The sequence below is a fragment of the Protopterus annectens genome, chromosome 16.part0 (genome assembly GCF_019279795.1).
Source record: "Protopterus annectens isolate FY-2018-M chromosome 16.part0, PAN1.0, whole genome shotgun sequence".
Lineage (NCBI taxonomy): Eukaryota > Metazoa > Chordata > Ceratodontiformes > Protopteridae > Protopterus > Protopterus annectens.
The window spans coordinates 882,391,878-882,410,645 of NC_056750.1; the positions used below are offsets into that span (position 1 = coordinate 882,391,878).

An 18,768-nucleotide genomic window follows, 5' to 3' on the forward strand; every position below is an offset into this window, starting at 1 on the left:
TTTGGTTGTTTCATTCCCTGTGTGTTACTGTCTAGGTTCTCCATCTACAGGAAGGTTGTGCTCTCTGCCATTCCTTCGACCACATGGCTTTGGTTGTTCCATTCCCTGTGTGTTACTGTCTAGGTTCTCCATCTACAGGAAGGTTGTGCTCTCTGCCATTCCTTCAACCACATGGCTTTGGTTGTTTCATTCCCTGTGTGTTACTGTCTAGGTTCTCCATCTACAGGAAGGTTGTGCTCTCTGCCATTCCTTCAACCACATGGCTTTGGTTGTTTCATTCCCTGTGTGTTACTGTCTAGGTTCTCCATCTACAGGAAGGTTGTGCTGTCTGCCATTCCTTCAACCACATGGCTTTGGTTGTTTGATTCCCTGTGTGTTACTGTCTAGGTTCTCCATCTACAGGAAGGTTGTGCTCTCTGCCATTCCTTCGACCACATGGCTTTGGTTGTTTCATTCCCTGTGTGTTACTGTCTAGGTTCTCCATCTACAGGAAGGTTGTGCTCTCTGCCATTCCTTCAACCACATGGCTTTGGTTGTTTGATTCCCTGTGTGTTGCTGTCTAGGTTCTCCATCTACAGGAAGGTTGTGCTCTCTGCCATTCCTTCAACCACATGGCTTTGGTTGTTCCATTCCCTGTGTGTTACTGTCTAGGTTCTCCATCTACAGGAAGGTTGTGCTCTCTGCCATTCCTTCGACCACATGGCTTTGGTTGTTTCACTCCCTGTGTGTTACTGTCTAGGTTCTCCATCTACAGGAAGGTTGTGCTGTCTGCCATTCCTTCGACCACATGGCTTTGGTTGTTCCATTCCCTGTGTGTTACTGTCTAGGTTCTCCATCTACAGGAAGGTTGTGCTCTCTGCCATTCCTTCGACCACATGGCTTTGGTTGAAAGGAAGAATAAGCTCATTTTGAGGGGCACGCTACCATCTGCTTTCAAAGATGCCGTATCTGGTAGTCGTCCCAGATCGGTGCTGTATCTGGTAGTCGTCCCAGATTGGTGCCGTATCTGGTAGTCGTCCCAGATCGGTGACATCCTCCAAATAACGATCTGCTCATTTGAGCCCTGCTTCTTCCCTTTTCCTCAAAAAGTGATGACAGGAAAGAGGCCTTCCTCTGCTCCAACAGACCCTTCAGAGGCGAGAACTAAGACTTCAAAACCTTCTGAATCTGTGCGGAGCCTTCGGCGCCAAGCATTTCAATGTTGGATCTGGCTTTTTCGGCTTCGAGACTAAATCGGATCCATTGATGACAGATCCAGCAACAAGTCATTTTAAGCCAATTATGACACTCCATGCGACTCAATACTCTCTGATCATCGATCCTGTACCTTCGAGGGTACCATCCCCAGTCTTAAGTAGACCTAAATTCCGGTCAGCGTCCTCTTCCTGTTCAAACAGGAGCCTTACTGAAGAAGATGTGCAATGAATGGTACAGAAGATCTTGTTGGGTGCAGGGCATCACTAAGTCCCCTTTGCCTCGACCCATATGGTTCTAGGTCTGTCCAAGCCATCTACTACCCGGATCACTCCAGAATTCAGGGCAAACTTCATAGCTGTCTGTTCCAGTATGCCCGACGGCTTTCAGCTCGGACCCAAAGATGTCTCTCTTCTTGGATCAGATTATTCCTCTGAGCTGGAGAGTTTCTGGAGCCACATTGAGTTTGTCTGTACAATGAGTGTGCTCTACTCCAAGATCTTCAGAGCAGAGGTGTGCCTTGGGGCTTCTGCGCAGGTACCAGTGATGAGTTATCTTCTCCTTTTTCAGTCTAGTGAGTGTGGAATCTGTACGTCTTAAATCGAGTTCCCTGATTCTGTCATAGTACTTGTGGGTTTTGATGATCTGAGACTATATGAAGAGAAACATTATTGATCTCTCTGAGTATGTGTCTCAGGCAGGTATGTGCCTTGCATTGAGCAGCATTCTAACTTCACCAAGAGTGATGTCACAGGACTTAACTGGGTCTTTCTGGGAGGATTCGATATTGTCTGTATGCGAGGACATGGTAAACAAGCCATGTTGCTTTGCAAAGAATGGTCTGCACCAGTGCCCCCCCCCCAGCTTCTGAATATTGGCTAAAATTTTATCCACCCCTTAGTGCTTTTTTAGGCAATGTCAAATTGATAAACCTACTGACATAAAGGCCAAAGAAACCTAAAGGTGTTGCTGCTCAATGCTAGGATACTAAACAAGAAACTGCACACCCTACAGGATCTCCTCACTCTGGAGAATATAGACATCTGTGCTGTTAGCTAGACTTGGTTTAAATCTGCAGAGAATACTCCAGCAGTGCAAGGCTGTGCTGTTACCTAGACTTGGTTTAAATCTGCAGAGAATACTCCAGCAGTGCGAGGCTGTGCTGTTAGCTAGACTTGGTTTAAATCTGCAGAGAATACTCCAGCAGTGCGAGGCTGTGCTGTTACCTAGACTTGGTTTAAATCTGCAGAGAATACTCCAGCAGTGCGAGGCTGTGCTGTTAGCTAGACTTGGTTTAAATCTGCAGAGAATACTCCAGCAGTGCGAGGCTGTGCTGTTAGCTAGACCTGGTTTAAATCTGCAGAGAATACTCCAGCAGTGCGAGGCTGTGCTGTTAGCTAGACCTGGTTTAAATCTGCAGAGAATACTCCAGCAGTGCGAGGCTGTGCTGTTAGCTAGACTTGGTTTAAATCTGCAGAGAATACTCCAGCAGTGCAAGGCTGTGCTGTTACCTAGACTTGGTTTAAATCTGCAGAGAATACTCCAGCAGTGCAAGGCTGTGCTGTTACCTAGACTTGGTTTAAATCTGCAGAGAATACTCCAGCAGTGCAAGGCTGTGCTGTTACCTAGACTTGGTTTAAATCTGCAGAGAATACTCCAGCAGTGCGAGGCTGTGCTGTTAGCTAGACTTGGTTTAAATCTGCAGAGAATACTCCAGCAGTGCGAGGCTGTGCTGTTAGCTAGACTTGGTTTAAATCTGCAGAGAATACTCCAGCAGTGCGAGGCTGTGCTGTTAGCTAGACTTGGTTTAAATCTGCAGAGAATACTCCAGCAGTGCGAGGCTTAAGTGCCAGACAGGCACACAAGGTGGGGGAGTCTCAGTCTACATTAGCAACAAGTCGAACTTTACTTTTGGCTAAACAGGATGATGCCCTGGAATTTATCCACATGCAAATCACCATAGACCAAGTTTCATACCATATCCTAGCAAGCTGTAGGTCACCGTCTATGTCAATAGAATCCCATAGCTCACACCAAGATCTACTGGGAACACTCACCATTAAACTAAATTACTCTGTTCATGCGAGACTTTACTCTTCTGTAGATCAGGAAACTTGCACGCACACAAACTTGCAGGCACCAAGAATCCTGGACTCTTAACACAAATTTCCTTGGCTAGATAGTGCGTACTCCCACCAGATGTTCAACCATACTGGACCTGGTACTCACCAATATGAGACCACTGCAGCCCCCAGTGTCAAGTCCTCTCTGGTGTGGTTGTACCACAAACCTCTCTCCTTCAAAACAAAAATCAACTTGTTTACCCCAGCAAACCCTGTAACCATTAGGAACTATTCCAAAGCAAACCACATCCTGCTGAGCAATATTTTTTCAAAATTCATTGCCCATCCTACCCTGAGTTCACAACAACCTGTGCAGAATTTTTCACAGAGATGCTATGCTGTACAACCATGTAAATGGCTCTTTAGAGGGTGCTCTACATACTAGAAGTAAGCCCAAAACGGGTTCATATTAGAAGAATGAAAACCCTAAACCACAAACGCTCACGAGTGAAAATGCCGGTGATCGAAGTTGCTGTTGTGGGGGGCTGCGCCCCCCACACCCCTTGCTTAACTATATATTCTAGCTCCGAGTTCGCACTACAGTGAAGAAAGGGCAAATATCCCACTCCTCACTGTAACACAACCCCGCAAATCCCACTTTCAATTCCTGGCATTTTCGCTCATGTGAGCTTTTGCTGTTTAGGGTTTTCGTTCTTCTAATATGAACCCGCCCAAAACAATCAAAAAAAAAAAAAAAAACTGATGGAATCCTAACCTTAACAAAATGTATAACAAAAGAAAAACAATAACAGTTATGTCAGAAAAGCAACATGCACAATGATAAGAGCTCTTTAAACAGGAATGTAAGAAGACAAAGTCCAGAAAGGCCAATTATGAGGTCAAGGTAGTCTTACAGGCTAAAGACAGCCAGAGAGCCTTGTGCAGCTATGCCTGAAACCTCAAATGCAGCACACACCAGTGAACTGGTAGTCAGTGGTATCACCTTCACTGAGCAGAGCTACATAGCAAATCTTCTGGCTGACAAATTCAGCTCAAGCTTCACCTCATCCCCCATGCCTCCCCCATGAAATACATAATAGCATACCCCTCAGATATTAACAAGGAGCAGGTGCTGGTGGCGCTTGCTAAGGCCTAAAACACAATCTCAGTGGACCCTGACAGCACCCCAGGATGTCTAATGTCTTAAAAATTACCTACCAGGATCACTTGAGTCACAAGAATGAGGGACTGCAATGAGTATCCCACTTCACAGTGGTGGACCATCAACTGACCCTGGAAACTACAGACACATTACGCTGATTCTGTTATGCAAAGCCTTGGAATAAATTATCATGGAAATGATCAACAGAGGCATACGCAACATTCAGACACTGGACTCAACCCATTTTGGCTTTGGCAAGTGAGTGAAAGTCCTGTCAAAGTAAATCTGTTGGATAACTTAGAGAAGGTTACCAAGAAAGTGGATAAGGGGAAAAGTGTGCAAACTGTCTGCCTGGACCTGGTTAAGGTATTTTAGCACAGTACCCCACTCAGGTATAGTTGATAAATTCACAGAACTAAAAATAAACTCATTGGTTTACCAGTGGGCTCACAGGCAGGACACAGAAAGTCAGGATTAGGGAGACCACCTCCACTAAGAGACCAGTCACTAGCAGGTACCCTAGGGCTCCATGCAGGAACCTCTCCTGTTTGACATCCACTTCAGAGGTAAAGGCTGTTGTGAAGGACCTTTGGCTGACAGAGTTCACATATGACTGCAAATGTGAAGCTATAATAGATTTTTACCTGTGACACAAACATCTTTCAAGAGGGTCCAGCACAAACAAGTGACTGGTGCCAAAGTCACAAATTAAAATTTAATGCCAAGAAATTCATTATAGTGCCTTTTGGGAAAACTGCCACACAGACTAGTTACCCCAGCGACAAGACACCCCCTAATAGTTGACCTGGTAGTCTGGGATTTGGGAACATATGTAGACAGTAATCTTGCCTTTGATCAACATGTGGCCACGATAGTAAGAAAATTATATTGTCACCCAGCTTATGAGAAGGGACATGGTATCCAGGTCCTAGAAAGTCATAATGCCACTTTATTCGTCCCTTATCAGACCCATCATTAAGTGTAATGCCCCCTTTGGCATGTACCTGACCAGGTATGTGCAACAGATGGAACACCCACAATGGTTCCTTACCAGGGGAATGTACGGTATGAAGATGTCCTCTGTGGATAATCTTAAAAGCCCTATCCTACATACTGTGTCTCTTACAGGTTACCAAGAGACGAGCAATGCTTGGCATGCAAGGCATCCTCAGATCCAGCTCTGGACCTTTTGCACATCTGCAGAATGAACAGCATCATAACCACTAAATCCAAGGATTTAAGTTTGCTTCTAACAAAGATAATGCATGCCTTTCAGATGTTTGTTTTGAGGGTCCCTATGCTGTAGAGCAGGCTATCAATCCATGTGAAGCAGTTTCCACCCATAACCCTATTTAAGCATAACCTTGACCAGTGGATAGGAAAGTAGAAATTTACCCTAGGTGTGACCACCATGTCTCTTATAGACAGAGGGGAGACATCAACTATGCCTAAACAAACATATACCCCCCCATTACTTCTAGAAACCTCCAAACATACGCCATTTTAATGAATAGGGAGATGTTTGTGTCGGGTTACATGGCTAGGCTTATAAAGCCATGGTGATTGTTATCCTAGTGTATAATTGTGAACCTGTTAAATATGTTGATTGATGAAGCATTGAATGTAGTCATCTAACTACTCTGGAGGGTACTCTTGTCGGTTAAAGATGAGGCTGGAAAGCATATTAACTGTCTCATTCTGTGACCAAGCATTACCAGCCAGTGCTGCCTGGATGTCCACTCCGGGGCAGAGTTGAGTGTGCAGGGCTACCTACATCACAGGGTATGCTGCTACAAGTTCACATCAATTTCTTTGCATAGCTGCTAGGACTTTTTACAGTAAACTTTAAAGGCCGACAGTTTGAGATAGTCTTGAAGACTTTACTTCTATGTCGACATGTAAGATTTAAATCTGTTTTGCAGAATGGCTTAGCAAAACTGGTGTAGTGCCCCATCTTCCACCCCCCCTGAAGATTGCTGATGGTTCTTACCATTTTTTTGTTAGCCTTTTTCTGTTCAAAATTCTTTACTTTTGGAAAAGAGGTGAAAGAAAACTGACAGTCTCTCTTAAGGGGTAGTTTTTTTTTTGTGTAGGTCTGTACTTTGTTAGGCTGCCAAAGTCAAAGTGCTTTTGTGAAATGTGTTGCTAAATCTCCATTTGCCAGAGGGATTTTCTTAATGAATAGCAACTGTTTGTAGGCTTAGAAGAGTTTGAATATTTGGATTTGAGGTAAATTTAGACTATTACTTTTGAAGAGTAAGTGACATTTCTTCTTCAATTTCCCTTAGTTGACAGTACATATGCAGAATACACAGATGACCTTGGAATTACTGCAATGGCCTTGTATGACTATCAAGCTGGTAAGATCTGTTCATTTCAGACTTGTTCAACAATGTAATGCATCATGTAAAAATGTTTTTAAACTGTTTGAAATGTTTAGTGTATCTGACAAATCTCAGGTCAGTAAGATGGACATTAAAAGTAACAACTCTTGGTTATTTGTTCTAGGTGTGTGTGATTGCAACTATACACGGAAGTGCTTTTAGGGGTATTTGGGGCGCACTGCCGTATTTGTCAACTTCTCATACTTGTTTTGCTTTGTACCTTTCTGGGTTCTCATCTTCATTCGATGTGTATTTCACAGTCGCACCAAATTCCAAACTATGCTTTTGCTGTCATGAGTAGCTGGCAAACTGAGGTGCTTGTGAAGAGCAGTTTTCTGAAAAGCAGCCCAAATTTCCACAGCATATCAGTAACTGTTTATTTTCATTTGACAGTACTGCTTTTAACAACTGTAGTGAATCATCACATTTTAAAATAGGACTAATACAAATACATTAATAGAAAACAATCCAAATTTTCATGCATTGTACATATTTTCGTTCAATCCATTCCATAAATTGCTTAGTTTCTTCTATCCCATAAACTTTACTCCTCCTCCTGAACATTATTCATGTATTGTTCCTAAGAATCATTTCCTTAGTTAGAACAATTTGCTCCCCGACTGTTTCTAACAAAATACTCTGTAGGGAATTTTTTGACTGCGCATTACATTCTCACCTATGTGATGTTCTTCTTGTTTCACTGTTGCAGTCATTACATTTGGGTAATCTGTTGGCAGGTTGCCCTCAGTCGGCCTGAATTCCAAAGTCTTTGGTCCTTGGGTCGGTTGCGGTCGTCTCTTCCATGACATCAGGTCGTCAGGGGTATAAAACAAGCAGCCAACGCCATTTTCTTTAGTCTTTCTTGCCGCGCGGTGCCCGAAGCAGAAGCATTTCGCAAGTGCCAGTTGGCTGACTCCTGAAATATTCGAGTTTGAGTTTCAGAACCGGAGTTTTCACTAAAGCTAAGTACCCCATTGTGGAAACTTTTTTTCTTGCTCCATACCGATGTCAGAAAAAGTTAATAATTGTATTAGTTGTGGGAAGCAAGTACCTCATAAGGATTTCCATTTATACTGTATTCCTTGCCTAGGCCCTGATCACAACGTGTCTGGCCGTCGGTTTTGTGCTAGATTTAACCAACGCATTATTAAGCGTCTGTATATTTTTGCCTCGCAGTATTTTGGAAACAGATACCCAGAAATGTCGTTGGATAGCAATCCGACTACCGAAGTACATAAAAAACGCAAAGGAAAGGACAGAGAGAGACAGTCGAGGTTCAAAACCGACGAAGCTTCTCCTAAGCCGGTTCGCCGGTACTCAGTGAGGCACTTTCGCGGCCCCTGATACCCTCTACTTGCAAGTTGCAGGCCCCTACCGGCACCCATGTGGAGTCCTGCATGCCACGAGATACTCATTGGACCCATGGATGTATCTCCCTCGGGTGGGTCCAGAGCCGCTGAGCAGGCACCGGCTTCTGAGGGTGTATTCAGGCCTCAACATTTTTATATCAAACCGGCTGCAAAACCAAAGACAAAAGCAACTTCTAAAACTAAAAAACTGACGCATGAGCCACGTGCACAGGCCTCTATGCCTAAAAACAGATGATCAAAATGGCTGAAGACCTTATTACCTTGATCAGGGGTTCCCATCCCCCTCCAGATAAGAGGCCTAGGCAAGACACCGATTATGAATCTTCAGATCAGGTTTCTATTTCTTCTGATTCCTCTTCTGATCCTATGAGGATTCTGTGAGGATTCTGTTGCAAAGGAGTCTATACCATCTGCATCACCTCCTAAGGATTATTCATTTGGAGAAACCTTGCATACTTTGAGGGAGCATTTTCACTGGGAGAGTCAAGATTTCTCAGAATCAAAAAAGAGGGTCAGGGATTTCCTCCTTCTTCCTCAGCACAGGCCTTTAGCCATACCCCCTGTTTTAGACATCGTGGATGATGTGTTTTCAGAGTCAAGCTTGACCCTTGACTCCTTACCTCCAGCTCCCAGTAAGCCTGACAGAATATTACAGGGCCCCTGACTCTCACAAATTTTTATTTAGAAACTATTTCACAGGGTCCAAAGGGAGTTAAGGCCTCAACAGCAAAAAATCCTACCCCCTCTGACAGAGATTCAAGGACACTGAATAGATGGGGAAAAAAGGTTTATACATCTGCAATCTTGGCAATTAGGGCCTTAAACTGACAGTTTCATATGCTCAAGTATCAACAACATGTTATGGGATTGCTGAAACAGAACATGATGTTGATTTCTGAATGTGCAGAAAATGAAGAATTGCAGGAATTATTGCATGCAGCTGAACAGGTTGGAAAGCATACTTTGCAATGTGGTTTTGATTCCATAGAAGGCCTCCTGCAGGGCCACAGTTACTGGATCTGTGATTAGGAGGCATGCCTGGCTAAAGGAACAAAATTTGCCTGATCATGTTAAAGCTAAATTACTAGAAGCGTGATACTCTGGTATTGAGGCAGAAGAGGTTTTAAAGAAAATGGAAGACCAAGCTAAGACTATGCAAACTGTAAAAGACTTCTTACAAGTGCAGCCTCCAAGATTCAGTAGGCACTGGCCTACAAAAAATTGGTCCTTTCCTGTGTCAGACAGAGCTCAAAGGGGCAAATCCAGACATACTAAGGGTTCCAGATACCAGGCACAAGATTCATTCAGGTCAAAGCAATGGGGCGAAACTACCTCCAAATCTGGAGAACATAAAGCGCAAACCTACAGAAAACAGTCCCAATGACTTCCCTCTGCCTACACCAAGCACTTATCTTTTGGCAGCACCCTTGGGGGGGAAATTAGCACTTTTTGCTCAAAACTGGCAGTTAATAACCCAGGACAAGTGGGTGCTAAACATAGTATCACAGGGATACAGATTCCATTTCCATACTCTGCCAATGGCAAATGGTTGGCCAGATCTGCCATAAAATCAATGGGCAGAGGCACAGAAAAAGGTTACGTCCCCCATGAATATGGGGGCTATTCAGCCAGTACCAGAACAGGAAACAGGACAAGGTTTTTACTCGACTGTTCTTGGTACCCAGAAAGGACAAGGCCTGGCGGCCAATACTGGATTTATCAATTTTGAACACATACCTGGACATTCCAAAATTCAAAATGCTGACCTTGCAGCAGCTTCTGCTCATGCTGGGCAAGAATGCTTGGCTGGTGACATTAGACCTAAAAGAGGCATACCTGCATGTCCCAATAAGGCAATCGTGCAGAATATACCTCAGATTCGTGCTGGCTTAATGCATTACCAATTCTCTGCACTGCCCTTTGGCTTATCTACTGCGCCCAGGGTCTTTATAAAGTGCCTGGCACCAGTAATTGCATTTTGCAGACTTCAGGGAATTCAAATCTACCCATACTTGGACGACTGCCTGCTACAAGGGGACAAGTGGATAGCAAGCTTTGACAACAGACTTTACTAAGGGTCATTTACTTGTTACAGGCCTAGGATATACAGTCAACATCCACAAAAGTCAAGGCTGGTTCCATCCCAAAGAATAACTTTTCTGGGTGCGGAATTGGACACAACAACAGATGGCTTTCCTGACACAGAAAAAAAAAAGAACTTCCTCTTTACTTCTTGGCACTAACAAAACTGAACAAGTTAACAGCAAGAAAAGTTTTGCAGGCCTTGGGCTTCATGGCATCATGCATAATCTTGGTCCCATTTGCAAGACTACATATGAGGAAACTACAATGGTACGTAAAGAATTTATGGACCCATCATAGACACAGACTAGAAGCAGAAATCCCACTAATTCCATGCTTAAACAGGAGTTCCTATGGTGGGCTCAGGCATGCCAGTCAAACAGCGGCCTGCCCTTCAGCAGATGTCAACCAAGCCAGACCATCACAACAGACGCTTCAGACCAAGGTTGGGGGCCCACATGCTGGACAGATGCAAGGATTGTGGTCACAGGATCAACTTCACCTGCACATCAATCTAAAAGAAATGCTGGCAGTAAAACTGGCAATCCAAAAGTTCAAACCATTCCCTTCAAAGAGGGCCAGTTGATGATAAGGACAGACAACACCACAGTCATGTGGTACATCAACAAACAGGGAGGCACTCATTCATACCCCTATGCAGACTGACAATGAATCTGTGGGAACTAGCACTGAAACAACATTCAGCTACAGGCAATATTTGTACCAGGGAAAGACAATACTCTAGCAGACATATTAAGCAGAACCACCATGGATGCCCACGAATGGAAGCTGCACCCAGACATCTTCAAGACCATCTCAAAGAAATGGGGAATGCCACAAATAGATCTGTTCGATCACCTCTCAATCACCAACTCAAGAAATTCTGCACAAGGACATTCCACCCACAAGCATGGAAAGTGGACTCACTCTCCTTCAACTGGAAAGCTCTAACAGCATATGCATTCCCACCTCTTCCTTTGATACCAAGGTCCTACTGAAGATCAGGAAGAGCAGCCCAAGGATAATCCAGATAGCACCAAACTGGCCAAGACAACACTGGTACCCACTGTTGAAGAGCATGTCTCGAACAGTATGTGGCCAATCCCCTGATGCCTTTGATGTTAACTCAGCACAATTTCAGGACTCTACACTCCAACCTGAAAACCTTGCAGCTAACTGCCTGGAACATCAATACCATGAGCTAATCCTCAGGATAACCTTTCCCAGAGAGTGAAAGATATTATTCTTGGAAGCAGACCTTCAACAAGGAAGGCATATACAGCAAAATGGAAAAGATTTCACACCTGGAACAGGAAAGAGGAAAAGATGTGTCAAACATGAATATGCATATATACTGGAATATTTGGCAGAACTTCTTCATTCAGTGGCCTGTCTTACTCTTCCATCAAGATACATGCATCAGCTATTTCAGCAGAATACAGCTTTAAAATCCTCCTGTCTTCTCTCACCCTCTACTAAGGCAGTTTCTCAGAGGAATCAAAAACATTAATCCTCCAAGGAAACCACCTCTACCTACTTGGGACCTGAACTTTGTGCTAGAAAAGTTGACACTATCACCTTTGAACCAGCAGCAACAGCAGATGTGCACACTTGTCTTGGAAAACTGCTTTCCATCTGGCCATAACTTCAGCAAGAAGAGTATCTGAGCTACAGGCCTTAATGGCGGTACAGCCATTCCTTATCTTTCATCAGGACAGAGTTTCCATGAGGACTAATCCTACATTTATGCCAAAGGTGGTATCCAGGGTATCTTTAAACCAAGCTATCCACTTGCCTACATTCTTCCCACAGCCACAAAATAAAGGGGGAAAGAATTCTGCACACCCTGGACATACACAGACAACTACGCTTACTACTTGGACAGAACTAAAATAGCAGAAAGACTGACCAGTTGTTTGTAGCATATGCTGCTGGAAGGTACAAGGAAAAGCAATTTCCAAACAGACAATTTTGAAATGGATAGGAAATTGCATACATACTTTTGTTACTCCTTTCATGGAAAGACTGTGCCAGCTAACATTAGACCTCATTCTACAAGAGCCACAGCCACCACCACAGCCTTCCTAAGAGGGGTGGCTACCAAAGACATTTTAGAAGCTGCTACATGGAGCTCCTTGCATACATTTGCCAAGCATTACAATTTGCCTTTATACTCCAGATCCAGAGCAGGTTTTTCCACTGCAGTCCTGCAGGGTATCCTAAACACACCATAATCTACTTAGTGCCTCCACCACCAGTTTGGCTATAGTATTCTACCCATATGTGATGACTGCAGATGCATCCTTGAAGGACATAGTACAGTTTTGTACCTACCATAAATGTAGATGTCCGAACTGATAGCATCTGCATTACCCTCCTCCTTCTGTGGTACTCCTTAGGGTGTTTTCCTCCTAATAGCCAGCTGTTGGGGAGTCTTTTATGGTGTATTTGTGTGTATATATGTACATATATGCTTATTTTTTGTGTACTTTCTACCTATTTTGGAAACATTGGCTATCCAAAATTTAGCCTGCAAGAGGGCTGGGCTCTGGGGCAAAACACTGAGGAAAAATGGCATCGGCTGATGCTTTTATATGCCGACCAACAGGAGAGGGTGGAGTGGGTGAGGCGACATCAGCCGAATGAGACCCGGACTTTGGAACTTGGGACTGCTGAGCCTCGGACGACAGACAACCAATTTTCATGTTATTGACTGCAGATCAGCTCGAGACGACTTTATACATTTGAAGTTCAGGCCTCTTTTTGTACCTACCATAGATGGTATGCATCTGCAGTCAGGTTTACCTTCCCTCCTACCCCTCTGTGGTATTCCTAGGGTGCTTAACCCTCTTTTAGCTAGCTGGGGGAATCTATTATGGTGTATTTGTTTGTATATACATGTATATATATATATTTTTTTTTGCAAATGTTTGGAATTTTATTGCATTTATCCAAATTTAGCCTTCCTAGAGGGCACCTGGCATCTGGGGCAAGAAAAACTGAGGAAGATGGCGTCTGCTGATGCTTTTATACCCCAGACGCTCTGACGTCGGGGAAAGTGCGACATCAGCCGAGGCCAGACCCAGACTTTGGAATCCGGCCGACCGAAGGGCTGCCTGAGGCAGGACAACCCATATGTGATGACTGCAGATGCATACCTATCGGACATCTACATTTATGGTAGGTACAAAACTGTACTTTTATTATCATTATTTGTTATTTCTATAGCCTGAAGTCGTCTGTTTTAAATTCATGAGTTCGTCATTGTTTCCCATTTACATTTAATACATACATATATATATATATATATATATATATATATATATATATATATATATATATATATATATGTATGTATATATGTGTGTGTGTGTGTGTGTGTGTGTGTGTGTGTATGTATGTATGTATATATATATATATATATATATATATATGTGATAGGTGAGAGGAATTAGCTTCTCAGCCTTTTGGCCAAGATCAAGTGTAGTCTGTTGGTTACAGGAATTCTCCGTGCAGAACTAAAAACAGCATACATCTGTCTCTTGCAGTACCCAAGCACATTCCAGCTCTGAGTGCCCAAGCACTTTCCAGCTCTGAGTGCCCAAGCACATTCCAGCTCTGAGTGCCCAAGCACATTCCAGCTCTGAGTGCCCAAGCACATTCCAGCTCTGAGTGCCCAAGCACATTCCAGCTCTGAGTGCCCAAGCACATTCCAGCTCTTGAGTGCCCAAGCACATTCCAGCTCTTGAGTGCCCAAGCACATTCCAGCTCTTGAGTGCCCAAGCACATTCCAGCTCTGAGTGCCCAAGCACATATATATATATATTCAAGCACTCAGCTCTCCTTGTCAAGAAGGAGAAATTAATCATAGGCACTAAACAGCCTATAATTGCAAAGTACCTTGCAAAGGTAAGGGAAAACAGCTCTTAAACTTTACAAAAAAGCACATAAACAGGCATGTCCAAGGGTCAGCTTGTGGTGATTTCTCCTGCCCTCCTGGTGAATCTGGGCATACTGGGGCAGTGCGGCAACTGCCTCATGTACACAGACGATCCTCTCCTCCTACCACCCAACACTACAACCTGCGAGAGATGCACTTACATAGCCAAACTGAAAGCAAAGCTCTCTCTGGCCAAGATTGTGCTAGACAGTCAAGAGGAGAAGGTTAACACCTGCATTACACCTCAAGCAGCTCAGAGCCCTTCAAAACCCACAGTATCAACACCCACACATAACACTAAACCCACATATGCGGAGGTCCTTATCATTAACCTGCCCAAGCAACAAGTACCTCCGAAGCTGAAACGCAAACAAGCACCAGTCACAACCAAAGTGGCACATAGCTCACAACACCAGTGTGTCACCCAACAGCCCCTAAAGCAAGACAGTGTACCCAACACTTTAGTCATAGGTGACTCTATAGTCAGGCACACTGATGTCCCACTCACCAGGCTGAACAAGGAGAAAATTACAGTCAGCTGCCTGTCGGGTGCCAGGATCCGCCACATAATGCATGCACTCAAGTCACTCCACAACAAGTACAAATACGACTCTCATTGTCCATGCTGGAGTGAATGACTTGAGACGTACCTCCCTGGACTACATGAAAAGAGACATGGAAGAAATCTTGGATCATGTGACCCAGGCAGGTGTGACCCTAGCCCTGAATAGCATCCTGCCTTCGCCCAGAGTGATACCACAGTATAATGACAAAATGATTGACTTCACCAATTGGCTAAGCTTCTGGTGTCATTCAAAGGGGATCCAGTATTTGTCTGCCTGGGAAGACATGATCGACAAACCACGATGCTTTGCCAGAGATGGCCTGCACCTGTCACTCTTGGCATTCAGGTTACTGGCTAAAGCTCTTGCCACCCCCTATAGTGCCTTTTTTAGGCAAGGTTCAAAGGATAAAACCACCACCGTAACAGATACAAGCATGCAAAATCTGAAGGTAATGCTACTCAATGCTAGAAGTCTAAACCTCAAAATGCACTCTCTCGAGGCACTCCTAAAAATGGAGAACATCAATATCTGTGCAGTAACTGAGACCTAGTTCAAAGCTCCAGAGAGCACCCCTGCAATACCAGGCTACAATTCTTACCACACTTTTCAGACACAAAACCAAGACCGAAACACTAAAGGTGGAGGAGTGTCCATATTCACCAAGGATATTCACACCTCCAGGCTAGTTGCCCAACACAATGCATCTGAAATTCTCCAGGTACAACTAACACTGGGTAAGACTGCAATCCAAATTGTAGCTTGCTACAGATCCCCCACCATGCCCCAAGATTATCACTAAACCTTCCTAAACATACTGGAAAATATTAAGATACAACCAAACACCCTAATACTGGGTGATTTAAACTACCCTGCCATTAATTGGGAAAACTGCTTGGGTGCCAACTCCTTTTCCCAACTGTTCTTGGAATTCATAAATTCCAACGCCCTGCATCAACTAATCCATTGTCCCACCAGGGGCTCCAATATCCTAGACCTGGTCATTACCAACATGGGAGATAGATGCTCCACACCGGTGGTCACCCCCTCATTGGTCAGGTCTGACCATAAGCAAATCACCGTTGACATCCACATCCCACCCCCACCCCCCAGTAAGGAAACCTTAAAAAAATTCTCCAAAGCCAACTTCATGCTACTTAAGTCAGAATCGACAAACTTCACAACACCCACGCAGATGGGATCAGGAAGTTCAACTGCAGAATCCTACACTAAGGCACTGTACGAGCACATCCACTCGTGTATGAATCATGCCATCCCAAACAGAACCAAGATGCTCTTCTCCAAAAAAAGGAAGCCAATCTGGTGGTCCCCTGCTATAAACAAACTATACACAGAAGGAAGAAACTGTTGCAGAAAAGAGGAAAATCCCAGGATGCAAAAAACTCCCTCGCCAGCCTCAGTAAGAAGCTGAGATCCCTCATAAAATCCTCAAAAGCTAGTTACGAAAATTAAATTGCCAAAGATTCCAAAGACAACCACAAGGCATTCTATAGTTATGTCAAGAATCTAAATGGCAATGCTCAGATCTGCTCTGAGCTACAACAGAATGGCATTAAATATACTATTCCCAAGGATATTGCCAATATCCTGGCAGATCGATTTAGTGCCAACTTCACCCCCCTCTCACCCCCTAAAGGGCCCATCTCAATACCAAAGATTGCCAAATTCTGATGATCATGACCACACAGGTAGAAACCGCACTCTCCAAAGCTAAGAATACAGCATCCATGGGACCAGATGACATTCCAGGCTGTGTACTACATGAACTACAAAATGAACTGGCACCTCACCTAAGTGTCATGTTTAATCATAGCCTCACCTCAGGTTTCGTGCCTAGTGAGTGGCGCACAGTTAGTTATCCCGCTTTACAAGGGAGGATCCGCCTTGGATCCCGGGAACTACCCGTCTCATCAGTCTGACAAGCCTGATCTGCAAGGGCATGGAATGCATTATCATGGAACTTATAAAGACATTGGCAACCTTCAAACACTGGACCCCACCCAGTTTGGGTTTGTGAAGGGCCGATCATGTCTCCTGAATCTGATTGACTTCTTGGAATCAGTCTCCAGAGCTGTGGACAAGGGTAAGGTGGTCCACACAACCTATTTGGACCTTGCCAAGGCCTTCGACACCATCCCCCACTCCGGAATCATAGATAAACTTACTAAGCTGGGCATAAATCCCTACGTCACTCGATGGGTTGCCCACTGGCTTACTGACAGAACCCAGACTGTAAAAGTAGCCGACTCCAAATCCAGCTCCAGACAGGTGACAAGTGGAGTACCTTAGGGTTCAGTCCTGGGACCACTCTTGTTTGGCATTTACTTCTCTGAAGTACAGGCCAACACTAGGGGACTCTGGCTAACAAAGTTTGCAGATGACTGCAAACTGGGAGCCATTATTGAATCCCCAAATGATGTGGATATTCTACAAAAGGGCCTTACAGAAACAGATGCCTGGTGCCAGAGCCATGGGCACAAGCTTAATGCCAAGAAATGTATAGATCTGAAGTAGGAGATTCATTTGTCTGCAACCTGTGGGTTATGGATCTGATATCGGATCCGAACCGGCATGGTTTACCAGCTATGGATCCGAGCTCTCAGCTCCTCCCCTCACCCATAATGCCCTGCTCTCCCTACATGACCCCAGATCTAGTTTGCCACGCTGGTGACCAGATTAGTGTTCCTGAGCTCTTCAGCTAAGTGTATTTTTTCAAGTGTTTAGAGAGTTAAAATTCGATTTTTTGTGTGAAAGTTGAGTGAAAGTCTAGGATTCCTCTTTACTTAGTTATACTTTTTTAGTGTTTTAAAATTATTTTTACTTAATTTCCCTCCCCTCGCTGGTAGCGTAGTGTGTGTTTGGGGCCTGTTGTGTGGTTTAGTTGCTTTTACTTTCTACCTTTAGTTTAAGTAACTTTTAGTTCTTTGGGATGTCTGAACAACCCAAAGCTGTGTTCTCTAAGTGCTCCGAGTGTGGCCATAAGCTTTCCCCTGCTGATGGCCACACTCAGTGCGTTAGATGCCTTGGGGTTGAACACCTCACTTCTGGATGTTCCATTTGTGCAGGGTTCAACCCCAGGGCATTGAAGGAGCGGAGGTCCAAGCTTGTCTTGGCGGGACTTTTGCCCCCGGACTCGGCTCCGGCCTCCGCTCCTTCGGGGGTTACCGTTTCTACGGTTACCTCCTCTCCAGCTCCCCCTCCTCCTCCTGGGACTCAACCTCCCTGTACTGGTTCGGAGGAGAGGGAAGCTAGAAAGAAGGACCGGAGGGAGAAGCACCATAAGCGGTGGGCCGAGACCTCTGTTTCGGCCCCGCCTGCCAAGCGGGCTTCTCCTCCGGCCTCCTTGTCTGCTGGTTCTCCCCCTCCTCGGCTCCGGTCACCTGTGTGCTTTTCACCGGGACCTGAGGAGGAGGAGACCCGATCTCCGTCGAGGCTATCAAGGAGGCACTCAAGGCCTACCTCGGTAGCCTCGTCGAGATCCACGTACAGTTTATCTGATGCTGATCTGGACCGGATGATGAGAAGGTTCATCCAGGCCCAGATGCAGATGGGAGTGCTTTTGCCTCCCCCCCCCCCTCTGGGGGGGAGCTCGACCCCCTTCTTTAAACCAATTGCTCCTTCTCCGACCCGCTACCCGGGTTCGGAGCAGTTGGAGCCGAGCAGCCGGGCGGGGTGGGTCGGCCGATAGTACTTGGTACCGGACCCGACCCTGCCCTCGAGTGCTTCGGATCCGGTCTCTTGGAGCCTGGATCCGAGCTTCGGATCCGGGGGGATCAGTGCTCCTTCGGCGCAGTCTGTGTCGGAGCGCACTGTCGCCGGATCCGGCGCCAGCCGGCTCCGATCCACTCCTTGGATCAAGGGGAGCCGATTGTCGGATCCATTGGTCGAGGTCGGCTCCCTTGCTTTTGATGTAGTGGAGAGGGCCCTGTTGAGGGTCTCCGGACCCCCAGCACTTGCTTCGGCTCCGTCCCACGCTCCATCTACACTGG

At 45.1% G+C, this 18,768-nt stretch overlaps 1 protein-coding gene across 1 annotated transcript in view; it reads left to right on the forward strand.

The window, feature by feature from the left end:
- The window catches only part of LOC122790680 (src substrate cortactin-like), a 1,120,562-nt gene that overhangs the window by 1,074,157 nt on the left and 27,637 nt on the right, over positions 1 to 18,768 (forward strand). The window contains exon 13 of the mRNA XM_044058203.1: positions 6,708 to 6,779. Within this exon, the coding sequence (XP_043914138.1) occupies positions 6,708 to 6,779 (72 nt within the window). The remainder of the gene's footprint in view (positions 1 to 6,707; positions 6,780 to 18,768) is intronic.